General features: G+C 39.1%; 1 protein-coding gene across 4 annotated transcripts in view; it reads right to left on the bottom strand.

The window, feature by feature from the left end:
• Scyl2 (SCY1 like pseudokinase 2) overlaps positions 1-19605 on the bottom strand; it is a 72781-nt gene that overhangs the window by 21887 nt on the left and 31289 nt on the right. For 3 of the 4 annotated variants that reach the window (XM_004623828.2, XM_023716733.1, XM_023716735.1), the window contains 8 exons: positions 17321-17478; positions 13338-13482; positions 7823-7972; positions 6044-6265; positions 5576-5692; positions 5030-5155; positions 3390-3566; positions 1661-1783 (listed from right to left, as the gene is read on the bottom strand). In XM_004623828.2, coding sequence (XP_004623885.1) covers positions 1661-1783; positions 3390-3566; positions 5030-5155; positions 5576-5692; positions 6044-6265; positions 7823-7972; positions 13338-13482; positions 17321-17478 — 1218 coding nt within the window. The remainder of the gene's footprint in view (positions 1-1660; positions 1784-3389; positions 3567-5029; positions 5156-5575; positions 5693-6043; positions 6266-7822; positions 7973-13337; positions 13483-17320; positions 17479-19605) is intronic. The other variant, XM_023716740.1, reaches the window with a different exon arrangement.

Here is a 19605-nt window from a genome sequence, read left to right as displayed (position 1 = left end):
GTGTGTGTGTGTGGCCAGCTCAGCCCACCAGGGGGCGGGGCTGGCTGGCATGTGGTGCTGGGGGATCGAACCGCGGTCCCTGATGCCTTTGCTAAGCTTGTTCCAAGTAGGTGCTTTAGACCACTGAGCCATCTCTCCAGCCCTAGGAAAAGATTCTTGTTTCCTACTTTTTCTAGGACTCTTAGAAGTGTCTGGATAAACTTTAACTTTATCAGACTCAGACTCTTCTCACTGGGCAGCAATGAAAGTGGTTAATTAGCCTGGTGACCAAGTTTTATACTGAATGAGATCAGAAATGCTAGTTTCTAAAAGTTAGCAAAGTTGCACTAGTCAAATTGAACTATTATAAACTTTTTAAATAAAATACTGGCTTGACACCTGCCCAAACTAGGGGGTGGGAGAGCTTTCACATCACTCAACCTCCTTTTTCCTCCTTAACCTTACTGAATAAAAGACCAGGCAATGTTTCAGGACGCTACAATTACAACTCACAGAGATGGAGAGTAGAGCCAAGTACTGGACAGCTTCTCCCTCCATCCCACAGCCTAATTAGGAGGGAAAAATTAACATCAATGTCACACTCTTTAAGTACACCTCACAGACCAAAACAGAAACGCATCAAAGAAGTGACAGGATCTATGTGGCATTAGGCCCAAATTAAGAAAAAGATTGAAGAAATGCCTTTGTTTTTCTTTATTAGTTTCTTTACTGGCAAAAAGACTTTCTAAATATGAAATCATTTGTGTGGTGAGATGTTCTTAATGTAAGTATTTTCCAAAGTGAAAAAACAAAAACAAAAAAAACCCCACTAAGTTAGCTTTAATAACAATCCAGAATGTTTTTCCAAACATAAAGCTCAACAGACCAGAATTTAAATAGTAAAGACTATAGAACAGCATGACCTAGCGCATGTCATGTTAAGATGGTCTTTGTGAAACAGAAGCAGGACAAGCAGGACTAGCAGGATGGGTGCAGCAGGCTGGGGCTGCAGCCTGGGCGTGCAGCCCTTTCCCAGTATGCATAAGGAGAGGGGTTCCATCCCCGGGTGGGGTTGGGGGCGCGCACATTAAATTAGTCTCTTATCTTCTTGCCTTACAAACTAACTTCATCACCGAAGAAACAGAATCTCTAAATAGAAAAATTAATTACCAAGCATAAACTTTTTATAAGAAAAAGGCACACTTTTCTATTCATAATTATCCATTTAGAAAGCAGAAAACAGAAATACACCAATTCTAAACTACAGTGAACCAAACTCTCCTCCATCTTTCTAATAAAAAAAAGCAACAAGGCTACTTTTTGACACTTGTATTTATCAACTGATTCTTTAGTTAATGACTTTTTTTCTTTTTCTTTTTTTTTTTTTTTTTTGGTACTGGGGATCAAACTCAGGACCTTGTGCTTGCCAGGCAGGCACTTACGCCACCGAGCTACCTCCCGAGCCTGATTCTTTACTTAAGCACAGACATTTTAGCAAATACACTGTTTTTTTTTTTTTGTTTTTTTTTTAAGCAAATATACTGTTAATTCAATTCAATAAATACATTTACCTTTGAGTTTCATATAAAACATTATAACTTATACCTACAAGATATTTTATTCTTTCTTCTGCCTTAAAAATCACAATCACTAGCAAAGAAAAACAAGCCAAGCACTGCACCTGGATCTGCATGGAAGGCGCTTCTAGTGCTCTGTAAACCATGGGCAGGACACTGTTCTTTATCTCGTCAGGAGGAGTTTTGGTCAGCAGTAAGTCCATTTTTTGTAGGAAAATTAACAAAATCTGTTTAAAAAAAAAAAAACATGCACTAAGGCTTAGAATCTTTAAGAGATTTGATACATGCCAAAATTTAAAGGTTTTTCCAAAGGAGTAAGTTATGTATTTTGATACTTACCATGTTGCTAGCCTGAAGGCGTGGAAGACAAAAACACACAAATAAAGTCTCTTACGTTTCTAGAAGCATCATATTTAATAACTGTTCTCAGTTTAATCACTTAAATAAAGACTGACCTCCTCACTTTCACGCACCTACCATCATCCACTCACCCACAAGAACCAACTATAGGAAAACTACTGGGTAACAAAATAAAGTTTGAGGGCAACAAAGTCAGGTAATTTCATCACTCAGCCTCTATGAAGCGCGAGAGAAGAGAGGATAAAGAAATGAGAAGGTCTGGAAGGAGAAAGTATAGGAAGAAGCATTTTTAACTGTCCCTGACTGCTTTAAATCTGGCTGCCTAGACATACCCAACTTAAAAGGAACAAACTGCCCCTCTGTTCATACAGACTAGCTTGGCCAAGTCTCAAATTTTTTCAAGAGAAATTTTCAAATGAACAACTAAGGGGGAAAAGTATACCAAAGGGACAACTAAGAATTCAGATTACAGGCTTCTCAGGTGCTATCTCAACTGATGCGCAGTTCAGGGAACCCGTAACTCCACCAACTCTGCCACTTGATGCGGCCCCTCCACCTGCCCTTTCCTGACCCCGAGCAACTGCCCATGGGCTGCCTCCAGTCTCCCTCTCCAAGGGAAGGACTACAAAGCTCACACCCCAGACAGTCCACAGCTGAAGGACAAGCTCCTGCCCACTATGCCAGAAACACAAAACATCTACTCTGTGCCAGAAATTGGGGGCGGGGAGCGCACACTGAGAATTGAACTCAGGACCTCACACTTACCAGGCAGGCGCTGCACCACTGAGCTAAATCCCTGGGCCCTGGGCCATAAATTTTCATGTCATCTCAACAACTCCTTTCATTTTAGAAATGAAGAAACGGAAGCATTACGACAGTAATGACTCATCTACACAGATTAAAGCAGCCCAGGTTCAGTTCCAAGCATGTGGTCCCCCTATTCTTACAACGAAGCCAACCTTTAATCTGGCAAATACATCATAGTCCACAGGAGAGAGTAACTTTTTATTTTTTCACTTACAACACATATACAATTATTTCCGGGGTGTCCTAAACATTTTCTTCTTCAAATGAAAGTATTTATGAGAGACGGAGAACAAACCAGCACAAACTGACTACAAATTAAAGATTAGAATAACAAATCAAACAAAAATACTTAACAGTGCTAGACAAAAATTAGTATTTCTTTTCCCAAACTATAACTTTCAATAAAGTCAAGTGAGAGTAGTATGATACATGAAGAATTTCACTGCAATTTATTTATAACTTATAGAGACCCAAAGACATTATCTGTGAAGTTTAATTTTAATTGTAGGAATGGTTTGAACATAGGCAAAATAGCTTTCTAGTTAATACAAAGTCTCCTACACTTACCTAAATTTTTAAATAGCAATATTCCAATTATTCTGGTTTCAGTGGTAGTCATTATCATGAATAAAAGTAGATAAACATGCAAAAATATCTAAAACATACCTGGATTGGCTCCTGCTGCTTAAATACAGGGCCAAGTTCAGGTAGAATTAATCTGACGTATTCTTCTTTGGTGCATTCTTCAGCAATCAATAGAACATTGGGCAAAACAAAAGGTACCATGTCGGGGTTCACAAATTCTGCAGTCAAACAAGGCAAAATTCTTTGCACAATGACTCGCTGAAAGGCAAAAATGTTTTTGTAATACCAAATTTACTTCAGGTCTTTAAAATTAAACTGAAGCACAAAGTCTGATCCCTTTACATAAGTTGATCACATAATTTATGTTAGCATTAGTATACTTTTCAAGAGAAAAATGAAACACTATTGCGAACTATGCTAAGACAAATATCTAAGTTGGGAATATCACGGATAAAGAGATATGCGATCCCATTTTTTGGAAACTCTCCCTAGTCTCCACTGATGTTTCTCTCCTAATTCATTATTTATGATTCATATCACAACTTAACACTGTCCTACATTGTTAATTATTGTTTCATGCATGTTTTTTGCTTCTTTTTTTTTAAGGCAGGGTTCTTAGTTCAAGCTGGCCTTTAACTAGCTTATGTAGCCCGGGCTGGCCTTAAACACGTGGTGATCCTCCTGCCTCAGCCTCTTGAGTGCAGGAATTATAGGCACATGCCACCTGGATCAGCGTGTCTCAGGCATGTCAAGCTTACCTGTATGGAATGTAATGGAGAGCAGGGATAGTATGTTAGCTTCCTCTTTACTCTCCATAGCTTTTAGATGAAGATTTTTATGGGTGAATGGAGCTCAGTGACACAAGTGTCTGCCTGGCAAGTGCAAACTCCTGAGTTCAATTCAAGAAAAAAAGAAAACCTCTACACACAGGTAAATGGAAATAAATCAGATCCATATGTGTAAACATTGTATCAGTAGTGTGAGAAACTGAATAAAGAGGGTCCAAAATGTGCAACAGATATTATGCATTGGGAAGAAACTGCTCAAAAAAATTAAGATAAACTGATGGGGGAAAAGGCAAAGGGAGAAAGAAAAATATATTTATTTCGCAAGACAGTTAAAGAGACGTTTCTCTTTGGTCAATGAATAAAGACAACAATATGCAATGTATTAATTACTGTAACTTTCCTACTAACCTATTTTGAAACTGTTTTACTGTTACTTTTATTTATTTTTCTCTTTTAAAAAGTATCACAAGCAACCAATGACAATCTGATAAAAACTGGGAACCTTCTGCAACCAAGAAAATGCTACTTTTATAGCCAGTGCTTCCTTTAGCACTCATCAACATTTTTGGCTGTTTTATACACACAATTTAGCTGAGTAAGAGGAGAGCTAAAACGGGTAAGTTGATGTCAGTACACAAGTATGCCTCTAGCTGCTGGTGAGGCAGGCACCTCCACAACAACAGTTCACAGGATTTTCTTCTGACACTGAATATCCAACTGCTGCCTTGACACAGATGGCATCCTTCGAATTTTTAAAGTTCTGTTTACTTGGGGACCATAATAAAATTTCTGGCTTTAGTCTGCAGCCGTTTATAGTCATTTAGGTATCTAAGGCAAAAGTTACTTTACTTCCATGGAAGTTATTACAGTAAGTCAAAGTAATGTTTAAATTTAAAAATACTGACCATAGAAAGAAATTTATCAACAACAAACCTTGGGCAGTTTTGGTAGAACCTTCGGCAGTCCTTTGAAAAATTGTGATTTCTGAAGATTATCTCTTTGGAATAAGCTATCAAAATATTGAAGTGTGACTGCACCAACATCATCAAAGAAAGGAATCTACAAATAACGGAATGAATTATTTTTGTTAACATTAAATTGAAGATACTACTCATATCTAAAACTACAATATAGCGAAAAAAATATTCAGAAACATTAAGCAAGGGCTGGTGAGATGGCTCAGTGGTCTAAAGCACCTACTTAGAACAAGCTTAGCAAAGCACAGGGACCACGGTTCAATCCCCCAGCACCACATGCCAGTCAGCCCCCGCCCCCTGGTGGGCTGCGCTGCCCCCCACACACACACACACAGAGAAAGAAACATTAAGCAAAGTGGTAAAGACTGCTTTAATAAAAAGCAAATTATAAAAATTGTCCTATCTAGCACTAAATATGACTAAAATCTTAGTTTAAAGAACTGAATCTACTGTAAACCTTCTTGTGTCCCCTCAGCTACTGCATAAATCCAAGTGGACTCACCTTTGTCATCTGATCTGCATCTGGCCTTACAGTTGGAGTCACATTTAACAGCAGTTTCACATGTTCACGGACTTCCTCAGGTATACTTGTGAGTGAACTAGATCCTAAACGACTCAACTATTCAAAAGAATGATAACATTAAGCATGAATATAAACCATCCTAAAAGATGTATGTTTATATTAATAATCTATAATACTAAGTGTAAACTAAACAAAATGTAAATTTTCTGTTTTTGAGATATCTTTAATACACCCCTGAAATTGTTTCCAATCCTAAACAAAATGTGCAGCATTTTAGATCATCTTTTAATATTCACAGTCATAAATGCTATGACTAAAGTTAGGGTAACAAACTTAAACTACTAGTTCATTATTTATAAAAATTATTTTTATTAAAGTAATACAAACTGGAAATTCATGCAAAATCGAAATTTAAGAACTTTCAAGCAAATACAAATAGACCAATACCTGATCCAACTGCCTACTGAAACTTTTATAGATATCTTGTTTGTTGACTTCAAATATAGGTTTCCCTTTATTAAATACAGCATACACGACAGTTCCTAAAGAATACATATCACTGGCTGTTTCACAGCTGACAGAAAGTATGTACTCAGGAGCCAGATACTCAGGATTTGGAAGACACAGTGATGGTAAATTTGGGTCCCATTCTTTACATGGAAACTTAGGCTGTAATAAGAAGACAAGAGATGACACAGATTCAACACCTCAATGAAAGCAAACCATTATCAAGCCATAGTAATCTATCTTTAAATTTATACTAAGTTACAGAAGGAGAAATGTCACCACCACCTTCAATTTTAAATCTCCAAACCTACAACTCTGGAACACACATGCAATAAACTGAGAGATAAAACTCTTATAAAAACTCTGAGGTTTCTGAAGGCTCCTCTAGAAACTAAATCATCACTATGCAGTACCACCAGGCAAAGGTCTGGTTCATGTTTATGATACACAGGCTTCAAGTTTTATGGACTCAGTAGAAACTACTGCCTTGAAACCTTGTCATTCCACTAATATATGGTTTAGTTAACAGATTCCATGTCCATGATGGGACTATAATTCATATTCTCACTGCCAAGAGGCTTGAACCACTGAGGGTACGTGCATGATTGTCCCATCAGGTGGCGTTTTATTAATTTTACCAAGGAAAGACAAATGAGAGTGACTGGATCTGTTTGTACCACCAATAATACAAGCTGGTGGTTCAAGTTGGCAGGAATATGGTAAACAAATGTATGAAAGTCAGACCTGGCACAGTGCCGGATCTACAGCACACTGAACCAGTACCCAATCTTTCTGATTCCCTTAATATCAACATACTTGGAAACTAAGGTAGAAAGATCTTAAGTTTTAGCCAAACCTGGGCAATTCAATAAGACACTGTCTTAAAATATAAAATAAAAAGGGCTGGGATATAGTTCAGTGTGAAAGCTATGGGTTCAATCCCCAATATTAGAAAAAAAAGTCTGAATTACAAATCCAGCTGGACAAGGTAGCACACCCCTGTGATCCCAACCCTCAGGAGGCTGAGGCAAGAGGATCATTGCAAGTTCAAGACCAGCCTGGACCTCAAAATGGGCTCAAGGCCAGCTTGAACCGCAAAATGATAATTTATAGTAAGACACTGTCTCAAAAAGACCCCCGCAAAAAAACCACAAATCCATTTCAGGCAAAATTATGGTGCCTTTAAAATCAACATTTAGAAAATGTCTGAAAAACAACAAGGCCATCTCTCAAAAGGTCTTCTTCTACCCTACAGAAGACTATTAAATTCAGTAGGTTGGGGATATGTTGTTAGGGATTCACAATGTAGTTAGCATATTTGGCATTCTGAGGGAGAAAACCTATTTAACATAATAGTTACCGAATTCATTTAACTCTGGCATCTGTTTCTCGAGTAATAGTAACAACTTCTATGGGGGCCGGGGAGATGGCTCAGTAGGATAAGTGCTTGACTGGCAAATGCAAGGATCTGAGTTCAATCCCCAGTTCCGCCAAAAAAAAAAAAAAAAAAACAAAACTTCTATGGAACTGATGAGCTGAAGATTATGTTTAAGTAGAAGGAACACTAGAAATGCTATATAAAGCTGTAAATTTAAAAGTCCCAGTGTAACACATAGTCTATTTGTACACATCCATCAGGGTTATACTAAATCCTCTAGTCCATTTCTAGCATAATTGCAAACTGCTGTGGCTTTAAAAATTGAAAGACAAAAATATTACCTCTTGCTCAGATGGATTGGTCGATGACACACAAAAATCAAAGCCCATTATTTTCCAGGCTCCACTTTTATTCAAGATTATATTTTCTGGAGTAATATTTCCATGAACCATTTTCACACTGCTGTGCAAAAATGACAATCCTTCTGAAACCTGTAAGTGTAAAATTATTTTAAATAAAATTCCCTTCAACTGCAACAATAAAATGGTTCATAAAAATCATAATAACTGCTGGTTCTCCCAGTAAGAATTGTGTACATCAACTAGCAGCAAAATTTTATCACAAACACAGATATTGTCCTGTTGCCAGGACAATCTAAGTTGTAAGAACAATCTAAGCAGTAGTGGAGAAAATTTTATTATAAAGCAGAACAACTTCTGTATCTATTAAGCTGCTTTCTATATACACATACGTGAAAGGAAAAAGAAAAACACTCTTTGCTCTCAGTATTTATTCAGTTCTAGAGTTTGAAAGGTAAGGGAATCTTTGGCTCTTATGTTATAAATAAAGAACACTAAGATTTCCACACACTTACATTTCATATTGAAATTCAGTTTTTCTGAACAGTACCTGGGCTTAGTTTCCAAATATTCAATTGATGTTCAGTTATTCTCACACTGTATTAATATTTGCAAAGATTTACATTTGTGCCTGAGATTACCATGGCGTTTATTACCAAGATAGAAGATCGGGTTTGCTTCCAGTAAGAAGTGCCTTTTGGCAAGCAAACACTCCCTGACCTCAGGACACCCTGTTCCTGGTTTTCCTCAAACTCCAGTGGACCCTGTGTTTCAGTCTGTTTTGCTGATCTTCAATTCCCCAAACTCCTGACACAGCAGACATCTGCCATCTCCGCTCGCCCTCTCAGGGCCTCTACCCCACTTTCATCATCAGCTACATGCTGACTGTTCTCCGTTTTGAAATACAGACCCGACCATCTCACCACTCTCCTGACTTCTCTCTCCTTGAATGTCTGATAAGCATCACAATCTCAGGGGAATCCAAAACTGAGTTTGTTGCTGGAATTCAATCCTATTCCCTGTAGTCGTTCCTGTATCAGTTAATGATCATTTCATTTTCTAGTTGCTTAGGACAGAAACCTTTGAGTTCTTCTGTATTTCTCCATTTTTTTCACATGGCAAATCCTGCTGCCTCCACCATCAGCGTACACTTGGATTCAATCACCGCTTTCCTTTCTGGGGCCCATCACCATTTCCAGCTGGGGTTACTGCGGCAGTCACCTACCTCATCTCCCTGCTCTGCTTTTGCCCTTCTACAGTCAGCGCTGGGTACTGAGCTAGAGCGACCTGCTCAATCCCACCCAGATTGTGCCACCTCCTCTCAATCCTTCCACAGGCATCCCCTCTCCATGGGAAACCCAAATCATTCTCTGCTTCCCAGGCCCCGGCTCCCTGAGAGCCCTCCACTCTTCTCTCCTGTGCTGGCCTTCTTGTTTCTTCCTCCTGGGCACGGAATGGCTGTCACTGTTCCCTGCCCATCGTGCATGATCCTGGCTTAGAAACTTCAGAGCTATAATTTTTCTCTACCTACATCATTTCTCTCCTCCAGCTACGAAGAGTTTTTGAATTTTTAAGGTTGTTCTCAAATGTCTCCTTTCCAGTGATACATCCCTGACCATTCCATTCAAAAGTTTAAATCCTCTTTTCTCTCATCCAAACCATTCCTCTTTCCCCTTCCTTTCATTTTTTGCTCCCCATCACTTAACAAAACCTAATTTACTGCCTTTTGTCTTTCCCACAAGAATATCAGTTTCCAAAAGGCAGAACTGTCTTCTTTGCTGCTATACCTTCAGCACCCAGAACTGTGCCAAACTGAAGCTATTTAAACTGTCAGCACAAGAATGTAAGAAGTACTACACAGTCCAGAAGGCACCCAGGCTCCTGCCCTCACATCATTAGTCGTCAGAATTCCGCGCAGGTGACTCTCTACAGGTCACAGCTGACACACTACTTTGAACTGTGGGGCACCAACTTCCCGCTGTTGCTTTTTTTTTTTATTTTTTATTTTTTGGCAGAACCAGGGATTGAACTCAGGCCCTTGCGCTTGCCAGGGAAGCACTTATTCCACTGAGCCATCTTCCCAGCCCAAAGGCAGAAGGGTTTTTTTTGTTCGTTTTTCTCCAAATGCCTTCAGGGCATGATTGGCTGGCTTGAGTTGTGGGGATCGAACCACAGCAACCTGAGCCTGACTGCTTTGTTGAAGCAGCCACTTAAAGAACTGAGCTAAGGGGCAGGCCCCCCTGCTGTTGCTTTTGAGACTGCCCTCACCATGGAACTTGCTGTGTAGGCCAGGCTACCCTTGAACTTGCGATCTTCTGTCTCAACCTCTTGAGTGCTACGAGTACAGGACAGAATCATATCCAGCATACCATATATAGCAGGGAACAAAAGCCTAAGTTTATATGAATTTCAGGCTATTGATTTGACAGATGTTTTTATGTTTTCCGTAATTAACTTAATCTTTGGAACCATTTTATAGTTGGAAAAAAGTTCAGACACTTAACTATAAAGCTACACTAATCACAACAGGCTGTTACTAGCGTAACAACTGACACGCAGGCCAGTGGGATAGACTCAGGACCCCAGGATCGCATTCTTATGTATATGATAAAATGATTTTTGACAATAGTACTAAAACCATTCAATGCTACAATACCAGCACTGGGAAGACTAAGGCAGGAGGACGCCAGGAGTTTGAGGTCAGCCTAGGCTACATAGTGAGTTCAAAGCCAGCATGGACTACATGGCGAAAGCTTGTCTCAAAATTAATTAAAAATAAAACAATTCTGGGACTGGAGAGATGGCTTAGTGGAGTAAGTGCTTCCCTGGCAAGCGCAAGGGCCTGAGTTCAATCCCCGGTTCTGCCATAAAAAAAAATAAATAAATAAAATGATTCAATGGAAAAGGACAGATTTTTTCAACAAATGGTCCTAGAAAAACTGATATTCATTTAAGAAAAAATGAAGTTGAACTTTTCTAGCATTTATACACATTAACTCAGGGCAACAGACTGCATGTTCAGCATGTACAAAGCCCTTGGTTCAATTCCAAACCAAAAGAAGAGGGCAGGAAGGAAAGCAAAGCAGATCAAAGACCTAACCTAAGACCTGAAATGGAAGAAAAATACAGCAAATACTTCATGACATTGGGTCTGGCCATCACTTCTTAAATATGACACTGAAATAACAAGTAATAAACGTAAAGTATATGAAACAGACTGTTCAAAATAAAAGAAATTCTGAGTCAGTGAGATAGCTCCACAGAGTAAGTGCCTGCTTAAACAAGCACAGGGATTGAGGTTCAATCCTGGGCACCACACGCTGTGCCAGCCCCACCCCCCAGGCGAGCTGAGCTGGCCACTGAGACCGGGCATGGTGGTGCACACCTGCAATCCCTGGGCTGGGGAGGCTGAAAACAGGAGGAGCACTATGAGTCTGAGCTGTATGGTGAGACCCTGTACCAAATAAATAAAAATAAATAAGTAAATAAAATAAAATCTTTGCTTTGAAGAACACAATCAACAGAGTGAAAAGGCAACCCACAGAATGGGAGAAAAGCCTATACATATTTGATACAGGGTTGACATTCAGAATATGTAGAATTTTGTGAATCAATAATATAGAAAACAAAACAAAACAAGATTATTCCCAAGTGGACAAGAACTTAATGGTTAGATGTAGCTTCACAACACCCAGGAAACATATACAAAGATGTTCAAAGTCATTAATCATTAAGGAAATGTAAATCAAAACCACACAGACCCATCATTATTTTACACGGCTACTGAATGTTTATATCTAACATTTTCTGAATTTATTTTCTTATGCATTAAATAGTAGTAATTTAGCTGGGCATGGTGGCACACACCTGTAATCCCAGCACTCAGGAGGCTGACGCAGCAGGATCATGGCAAGTTTAAGGCAAGCCTGTGCTACAAAGTGAGTTAAAAGCCAGACTGAACCATATAGTAATACCCTGTCTCAAAAAGACCAAAAATAAGCAGTAATTTTTAAAAAGTTAAGTTGGGATTCTATTTTCAATTCTAGAAAATGTAAATTAATCCACAGCAACAGAAAGCAAGTGAGCAATTTGCTGGAACAAGAGTACTGAAAGACAGAAAGGTGAGAAGAATTACAAGGAATATAAAAAAGGTTTGAGGGTGACAGGCAGGCACATTATCTTGATTTTGGTAATAGTCTTCGAGATATGTCAAACATAAGACTACATATTTGGGGGCCAGGGATATAGCTCAGTGGCACAGCTCCTGCCTGGTAAGTGCAAGGCCCTGAGTTTAATTCATAATATAAAATCAAACAAACAAAAAAAGACTACATATTTGCCTATATGCAGTTTACTGTATGCCAATTACATATTGAGAATGCTGTTAAAAAATGATTTTATATCCAAGGAACTCAGAATATACTGTATAAATCTGTCTGTGGAGCAGAGGTTGTTATTTTGGTAAGCAGAGAAAGTAAAATCTTAAAAAGTAGGCTAACAATACCTCTTATTTAACGTGTACTAAATTCCTTGGAGTTGTCATATGGTTTTATTCTTATTAAATACTTCTTTCTTCTCTTTTCCTTCTCTTGGTCCTTCTTCCTGTTGTTGTCTTTTTGTCTCCATCCTCTTGCCTCAGCCTCCCAAGAACTGGGATTACAGGGGCGTGCCAACACTCTCAGCTCTGTTTTTTCCTTCTCTGGAGACAAGTGTCTCACTTTGTAATTCAGATGGCTTTGAGCTCATTATGGAACCCAGACTGGCCTTAAATGTAAGTCAATGGAAGCTGCAGGCCCAGCTGCAGCCCAAGGACACGGCCCCCCTGCAGAGCCTGCACTAGCACTGCATGCAGCTCCCTCACCAGCTCTAGCCCTAAAGTGAGGGCCTGCTGCAGAGCCACTTCTTCACCAGCTCTAGACCTGCAGCCACGTGTGCTCCAGAAGCAGGTGTCACCTCCGGACTTCAGCCCATCTGCAGCTAGCTCTTCCCGCACGACCACCCCCTGCACCCTGCCTCTTGCACCTAATGCTGTATTTGCTCACAGTTTAATTCCCAGTGTTGTGTAAGTATATAAATACATTGATTTTTAATGGAAAAAAAAATTTGAGTCAATCCTCCTGCCTCACCCTCACAAGTGCTAGGATACCAGGGGTGTGGCACCACTCCTGGCCCCCTAAATTCTTCTTCATTTCAATTTAAAGTTTTATTTACAAAAGAAATTTACATAGTTTAAAATTAGGAAAGAAACCACCCCATGCACCTTCCAATAAGTGTTTTTCCTCAAACATTGCCAATATTATCAATTTAATGTATCTGAAATTACACCCAAATTAACAAAAAACTACAAAAACAATTCTAGAACATAAAAATAATTTTTAAGTTATTCACAAGAACCAAAGGCTTATACAAAGTAGTTTACAAGGAAAAGTTTGAAGTAGCCAGGAAAAAAATTTAAAAGAAAATTATTTTTTACATGTTAAATATAATAAATACATACCTGAAGCAAACCATATTTAGTTTCTACATCATAAAGTTTATAATCCTTAATGTCTGGAGATATAGAGGAAGGCAGATTTTCCCAGTTACCAAGAACGTTGGCTAAACTCGCAAAAACTGGTTCTGTACAAAATGCCAAGCAATCCCTGTTTTAAAAAAGTAAGAGTCATTACCATCATTGCTATACAGCGTCAAGATCAAATATCCATAAGACAGCAAGAGGGCCTATCTTATGATCAATAAGGGAGATTTTTAAACTGGTAAATTTCAGATACTATTCTTCAAACAGCAAAGTCAGGAGTACAAGAATCACAGTAGATATATCGTACAATCTTTTTAAACCAAGTGTCACAATTTTATATATAAATAAAATATGTATAATTTTATATATAAATTTATATTCTTTGAAACTTAAGTCATGATATAAAATATTTCAATTGTGATTTCTCAAATACTGATATTCTCTATGGGAAGCTAATGAATGGGTACAAAATAATATTAACTTACATCTTTGATGTCCTTTCTAAGGCTTTAATTCTCAGGATATGCTCAAAGGAACTTGCAGACTGACTACAGATTCCTCATGAGGAACAAGCAGCAAAGAAAATACCTCCATACTCCTCAACTTGTGCTTCAATCACAGCATCTATTTTATGTATCATTTTAAATGGTGTAACAATTTTAATCTTTCTAAATTACTGCATTTCAATGTATAAATTCAGAATTGGATACTGACATTCAAGAGACATATACAGTAGGGGTCAAGAGCTCAGGCGCTGAAGACTGACAGATGTCTGACTTCTAGTCCCAGGCTTTCTGTCCCCTGGCTGGGTGACACTGGACACCGTATCTCTATGCCCCACTCTGCCCATGAAAATGATGGTAAGAGATGCACCTAGAAGAGTTACTGTATCAAAGTAAATAAACATGTGAAGTACACAGCAGAATGTCGAGTGTGCATGCTTAGTAAATGCTTCCCACTGCTATACCACCAAGCATCCACACCTCAAGTTCTAACATCTTAGGGTATTCATGTTATTGTTTTATGAGTCTAAAAAGCTTCAATAACTTTTCTTCTGCCTTGAACCCATTTCTCAAATGAAAGCATACGCAGAAGCTTAAGGTGTATGAGAAAGAGACAGCACTGCTTAGGCTGAAGAGGGAAAAGGGTCACACTATCCTAGGACGGCCACTGCTGGTTTGCTACTCCGAGGATTCAGCTCACTAACACAGTGGATACTAGGCATTCTTTTCTTAAATTGTACTGAACGGGAAGTTGCTCAAATAACTCTTCCACTGCACTCATGTACTTTAGCAGCTCTTATTTTGTTCCACTGTGTTAAGGTTTGTATCTAGTTGTCCTCCCAAAGCCTCATGCAGTCATGGGGCAGGGCTTTCTAGAGTCTGTGATTAACTCTGACCTGCTGGGATTATGGGTGATCCAACGCTGGCTTATGGGTCTTAGCACTGCTGGGATTATGGGTGAGTGTACTTCCCCCAGCCTGGGGCAGAAAGCCTGAATGCAATGTAAGAGAGACAGATTTCCTCTCTGTCGCCATTGTTGCTGCTACTCCTCCATTTTGCTCTTGCTCTTTGCTGCCGCCATGAAAGGTCATTCTCTGCCATGTGCCACTCTGCCTTGGAGCCAGCTGAATATGGACTGAGATCTCCAGTAACTAAGCTAAATAAACCTCTCCTTCCTTTATTTTGCGTGTCAGGTATATGTCCCAGCAATGAGAGAAGAATAACTGATACACTGTATTTCTACCCAAAAATCATCTTTGGTGACATCATGATTCTAGCCAAGCCTGGTGGCACACACCTGTAATCCCAGCATTTTGGAGGCTGAGGCAGGAAAACCGTGAATTCGAGACCAGCCTGGGCTACAAAGTAAGCACAAGGCTAGCCTGAACTACATAGTGTGACCATGTCTCAAAAAGACAAAAGAACACATTCCATCACTGTACTTCAAGTGCTAACGCCTTATTTACACTCTCATGAATATTCATTTGCATTATCACTCTAGTCATACAGCAGAAGACTATACTTATTAAGGACCACTGACTTGAATCAGTTTCCTTTCTTTCCCCCAAACCACATCAACAATAAACATTTATGTCCTTTACTAGGCAAATGACCACCACAGCTTTTTCTAAGTCACAAATCATACTATAACCTTATGTCATTATTTATTTGATATAAATGAATGACCTCACCTTGCTAGAACTCTTCTCAGTATATTACTAATATTTCAACCATTCTCCTTTTAGCTGCTGCTGTAAGACTTTACTCACATCATTCCTGCTGGGTTCCTTCACATTTCCTAGCTTCAAACTATCATCCTACTAAAATTATCAAATGTCACTAATGACTTCTCCACTAGTCAAATATGATGGATTTTTTTTTTTTTTTTTAACGTGATGGATTCTTCTTGGTCCTTATTTCCTTTCTGTCCCATGGTCCTCAGTGTTAGTGGGCCCTTTCCTACCTCCTCTGGCTTTCACGACATGTTACCAGGTTTTCAACTGCCGCTGACCACAATCTCTCCTTTTGTTCTGCCTGGCCTTTTCTCCTACTATGCTTCAATGTTCTTCCCTCAGTATGCTGCTATTTCACTTATATCTTAAGAAATTCATTTTTCTTCTTGGTTTCAATTATAGTCTCTATGCTACACATTATAACCCTGAACCTTCACTGACATTACTCTTTCGGATTTCTCTACAAACCAGAAGTTATTGTCCCAATTTACTGTATATTAATGCTACTATAATTTTTACAAGCTAATAATTAAAAATTTATAGTCTCTGATTTGTCCCTATTCCTGACCACCAATAAATTCCTAGTTCTATGATGTTTAAATCACTATAAAAGAACCTGTAAGGATAGAGGAAAATGTAACACTTTGATTCTTCTCCCCTTAAGAAAGTTAAAACAGTAACTATGAGTTATGAGACACATTAGTAAAAATAGCAGGAGTATTTTTATAATAAGAGACAGGGGAGCATATTTGTGAGCCCATCAGACAGCAAGGTCCAGGTAAAGGGAAACAAACGAAAAGATGGGCTCAGCAAGCAAGCTACTGAATGATTTCATTTTGCCGGTTACTACTATACAGTTTATCTCTATTGTACGTAACTGTGAGACCCAACTGAGCTAAATAGCACAGAGCAGTTCACATAGTTTCTCAAATGCTACATGTTCATGCTTTTTCATTCAGACTGATAAAAAGGGGTGGGGTTTACTGAAGATTCCAAAGTAACAATTTTTCAGAAACCCCAACAGAACATAGATAAAGCAAAGCTATCCTGGCTGAAGGGAGCTTGAAGCGTGGAATCCGCCATCTGGGTCCCACCATTGCCTGCGCCTCCTCATCATTAAAATCCTAAGGACCACAGACACACACAGCAAGCCATTTCATTACAATCTTCTGAACTGAGAGGGCAATACAATCTGCTAAGAAGGAACAAACTGGATGTCATAAATAATGTGGAAAAGGAATGCAAAGCTACCAAGGCACCACAAGCCCGACACTCTGGTCAAAATGACAAAAAATTCACTTTACAGTCATTCTCAGCAACATTAACATGCTGAGTAGAATAGAAGCTAAAATTGTCTAAAACAGCACTTGCTACAAACATAAAATCAGTCCCTAATGAATCAATATAAAGGGACAAATTCTAGCAAAGGAGCAAAGACGGCCACTTTCAGGCAGTGGCTGCACTCCACCCTTCTCTTCCCTCCCTCTTCTGTGTTGCTACCCTAATGCTGACACGGACAGGCCGGCGCTTAAACACAGATGCACAGCAAACGTGAAGTCTTCATATTTCCAAAGCAAGCAACATATGCAAGGACGATGCAATAATGTTAGGGGAATTATCCACTACAACCACATAAGAATTTTTCTCTGATGGTATTCGAAACAGACTTCAAATATAAAGTCACTTTTCTTTCAGAAGTCATACATAGGTTTCTATAAAAATTTACCTTGATTCTTCTAAAGGATGTTGTACAGTAAGAAGTCGAGGGTGTCGTAGCCGAGTTAATTGCTGGACTCCTCGTTTTAGAGAATCGATGATTTGATCCTTTTCAAATTTTTGATATTTGTCAATCAGCTTTTTATCAAAGACAAAGACAGCCACTTCCTGACAAAAGAATTGCCACTTATTTTAATCAAGAAATGTATAAAAGTCATAAAATTTTATTTGCATGTTGTAACAGTCTATAGACAACTGAAAACTGTCACAGAAATTTTATCACCGTTGTAATACTCTTCTGATAAAAAAGCTGAGATTTCCAACTGGGCATGGGAGCACACACCCCTGTAATCCCAGCACTCAAGAAGCTGAGGGAGAAAGACTGCTGTAAATTCCAGGCCAGCCTAGGCTACAAAGTGAGTTCAAAGCCAGCCTGAACTGCATAACAAAACTCAATCTCAAAAACAAAAACAAAAAAAAAGTTGATTTCATTATGACTAGTAAATCTAAATATTTTTAGATACATGACCCAGCATCTTCATCTAAAAAGAACACGGGACAACCCCCCCACCCCACCTTTGAATTCTGGTATCCAACATGCACATAAACTGGATGCTACACAGTTTCTGCTATGTAACAATCTCGTATTTAATCAAAATTAAAACAAAAATATTTAAAATGTAAACATTATGCACTGCACATATACCCAAATAGAGGGAGAAGGGGAGGGAAGAAGAGGGGAGAGGAAAAAGGAGGGAGGGAAGAGGGTGACAGGGGAATCAAGACAGGCTGTGCACACGTGCCGGCTCCACTCTAGGCCTGTGATCATTATGCACTGCACTCGTGTGCTAATACACCAAAATAATTTTTTAAGTTTACAAAATCAAAATACTGTTTCATAATGATAAACTTGGAATATACAAAATTGTGGAAAGTTTTTTGAAATATAAACTGTGTATCAAGGAGTGCGCCTTAATACAAAAACCTAATCTGTAAGCAGGTATTACAAAGAAGAACCCACACTCTCATACTACTCGCAGTAAGAAGTCACTGAGGGCTGGGGAGATGGCTCAGTAGTCTCAGCACCTGCCTGGCAAGCACAAGGACGTGGGTTCCATTGCTGGTACTGCATGCCGCGCCAGCCTGCACCATGCCAGCCCCCGAAACCGGGTGTAGTGGCACACCCCTGCAATCCCAGTGCTGGGGAGGCTGACACAGGAGGATTGCTACCAGTCTGAGCTGAGTGGTAAGACCCTGTACCAAATAAATAAAACTTTAAAAAATTTTTTTTAAAAATCACTGAATGGCTACTGGTACAGGAAGGTGTTTCCTAAGTATGTCACTCTGAAATCACTCATAATCTTAACTATTAGAATCAAGCATGCTCTTTGCCATTTACTCCTTTTCATTCTCAGTTACCCAAGCAAACAATTCTCATCTAGTTAAATCATTTTACTAAATCAGCCTAGAAGTGGCCCTGTTGATGGATGACACACAGTAATATGATTCTCAATAATAATAAAAAAACTGATAAAGCAGGAGGCAAAATTAGCAAAAAATGCAAGCCTTCCAAAAGTCTTTGAACAAATATTTTAAAAGAGTATTTTGGGGGGCCAGGGAGATGGCTCAGTAGAATAAGTGCTTCCCTGGCAAGCGTAACGGCCTGAGTTCAATCCCCAGTTTCACCAAAAAAAAAAAAAAAAAAAAAAAGAATATTTCATAATATATACTAAGTTATGTTTGAAAGCCTCTAATTAAACCAACTACTACCCATGTTGGCACCTTTTTATTTACTGTTTTCCTGTTTTTGTTTTTTTATACAGGGTGCCGCTACACAGTTCAGACTGGTAGTGATCCTCCTGTCTCAGCCTCCCCAGCACTGGAATTACAGGCATGTACTACCATGCCTGGTTTCAGGCCAGCACCACTGCAGTACCAGGGATTGAACTCGGGTCCTTGCGCTTGCCAGGCAGGTGCTTAGAGCACCAAGCTACATCTCCAGCCCTGTTTTTCTCTTTTAACTTTTTTAAAAATTTTTGCCACACTAGCATTACTGTTTCCACAAGCTAGCCTAGCCACCTAATCATCTCACAGAGATTCACAGCAAAATTCCAAACAAATAAGTTGTTCAATTATTACTTATTTTTAGTTAGACAGGCTTATTATAAATACATTGGTTAATCATTAGAAAGGATTAAGGGCTGGAGAGATGGCTCAGTGGTCTAAAGCACCTACTTAGAACAAGCTTAGCAAAAGCATCAGGGACCGCGGTTCAATCCCCCAGCACCACATGCC

This window comes from Octodon degus, unplaced genomic scaffold (genome assembly GCF_000260255.1).
Source record: "Octodon degus isolate 3935 unplaced genomic scaffold, OctDeg1.0 scaffold00004, whole genome shotgun sequence".
Lineage (NCBI taxonomy): Eukaryota > Metazoa > Chordata > Mammalia > Rodentia > Octodontidae > Octodon > Octodon degus.
The sequence above is the reverse complement of the archived record's forward strand: the minus strand, read 5'-3'. Positions and strand labels throughout refer to the sequence as shown.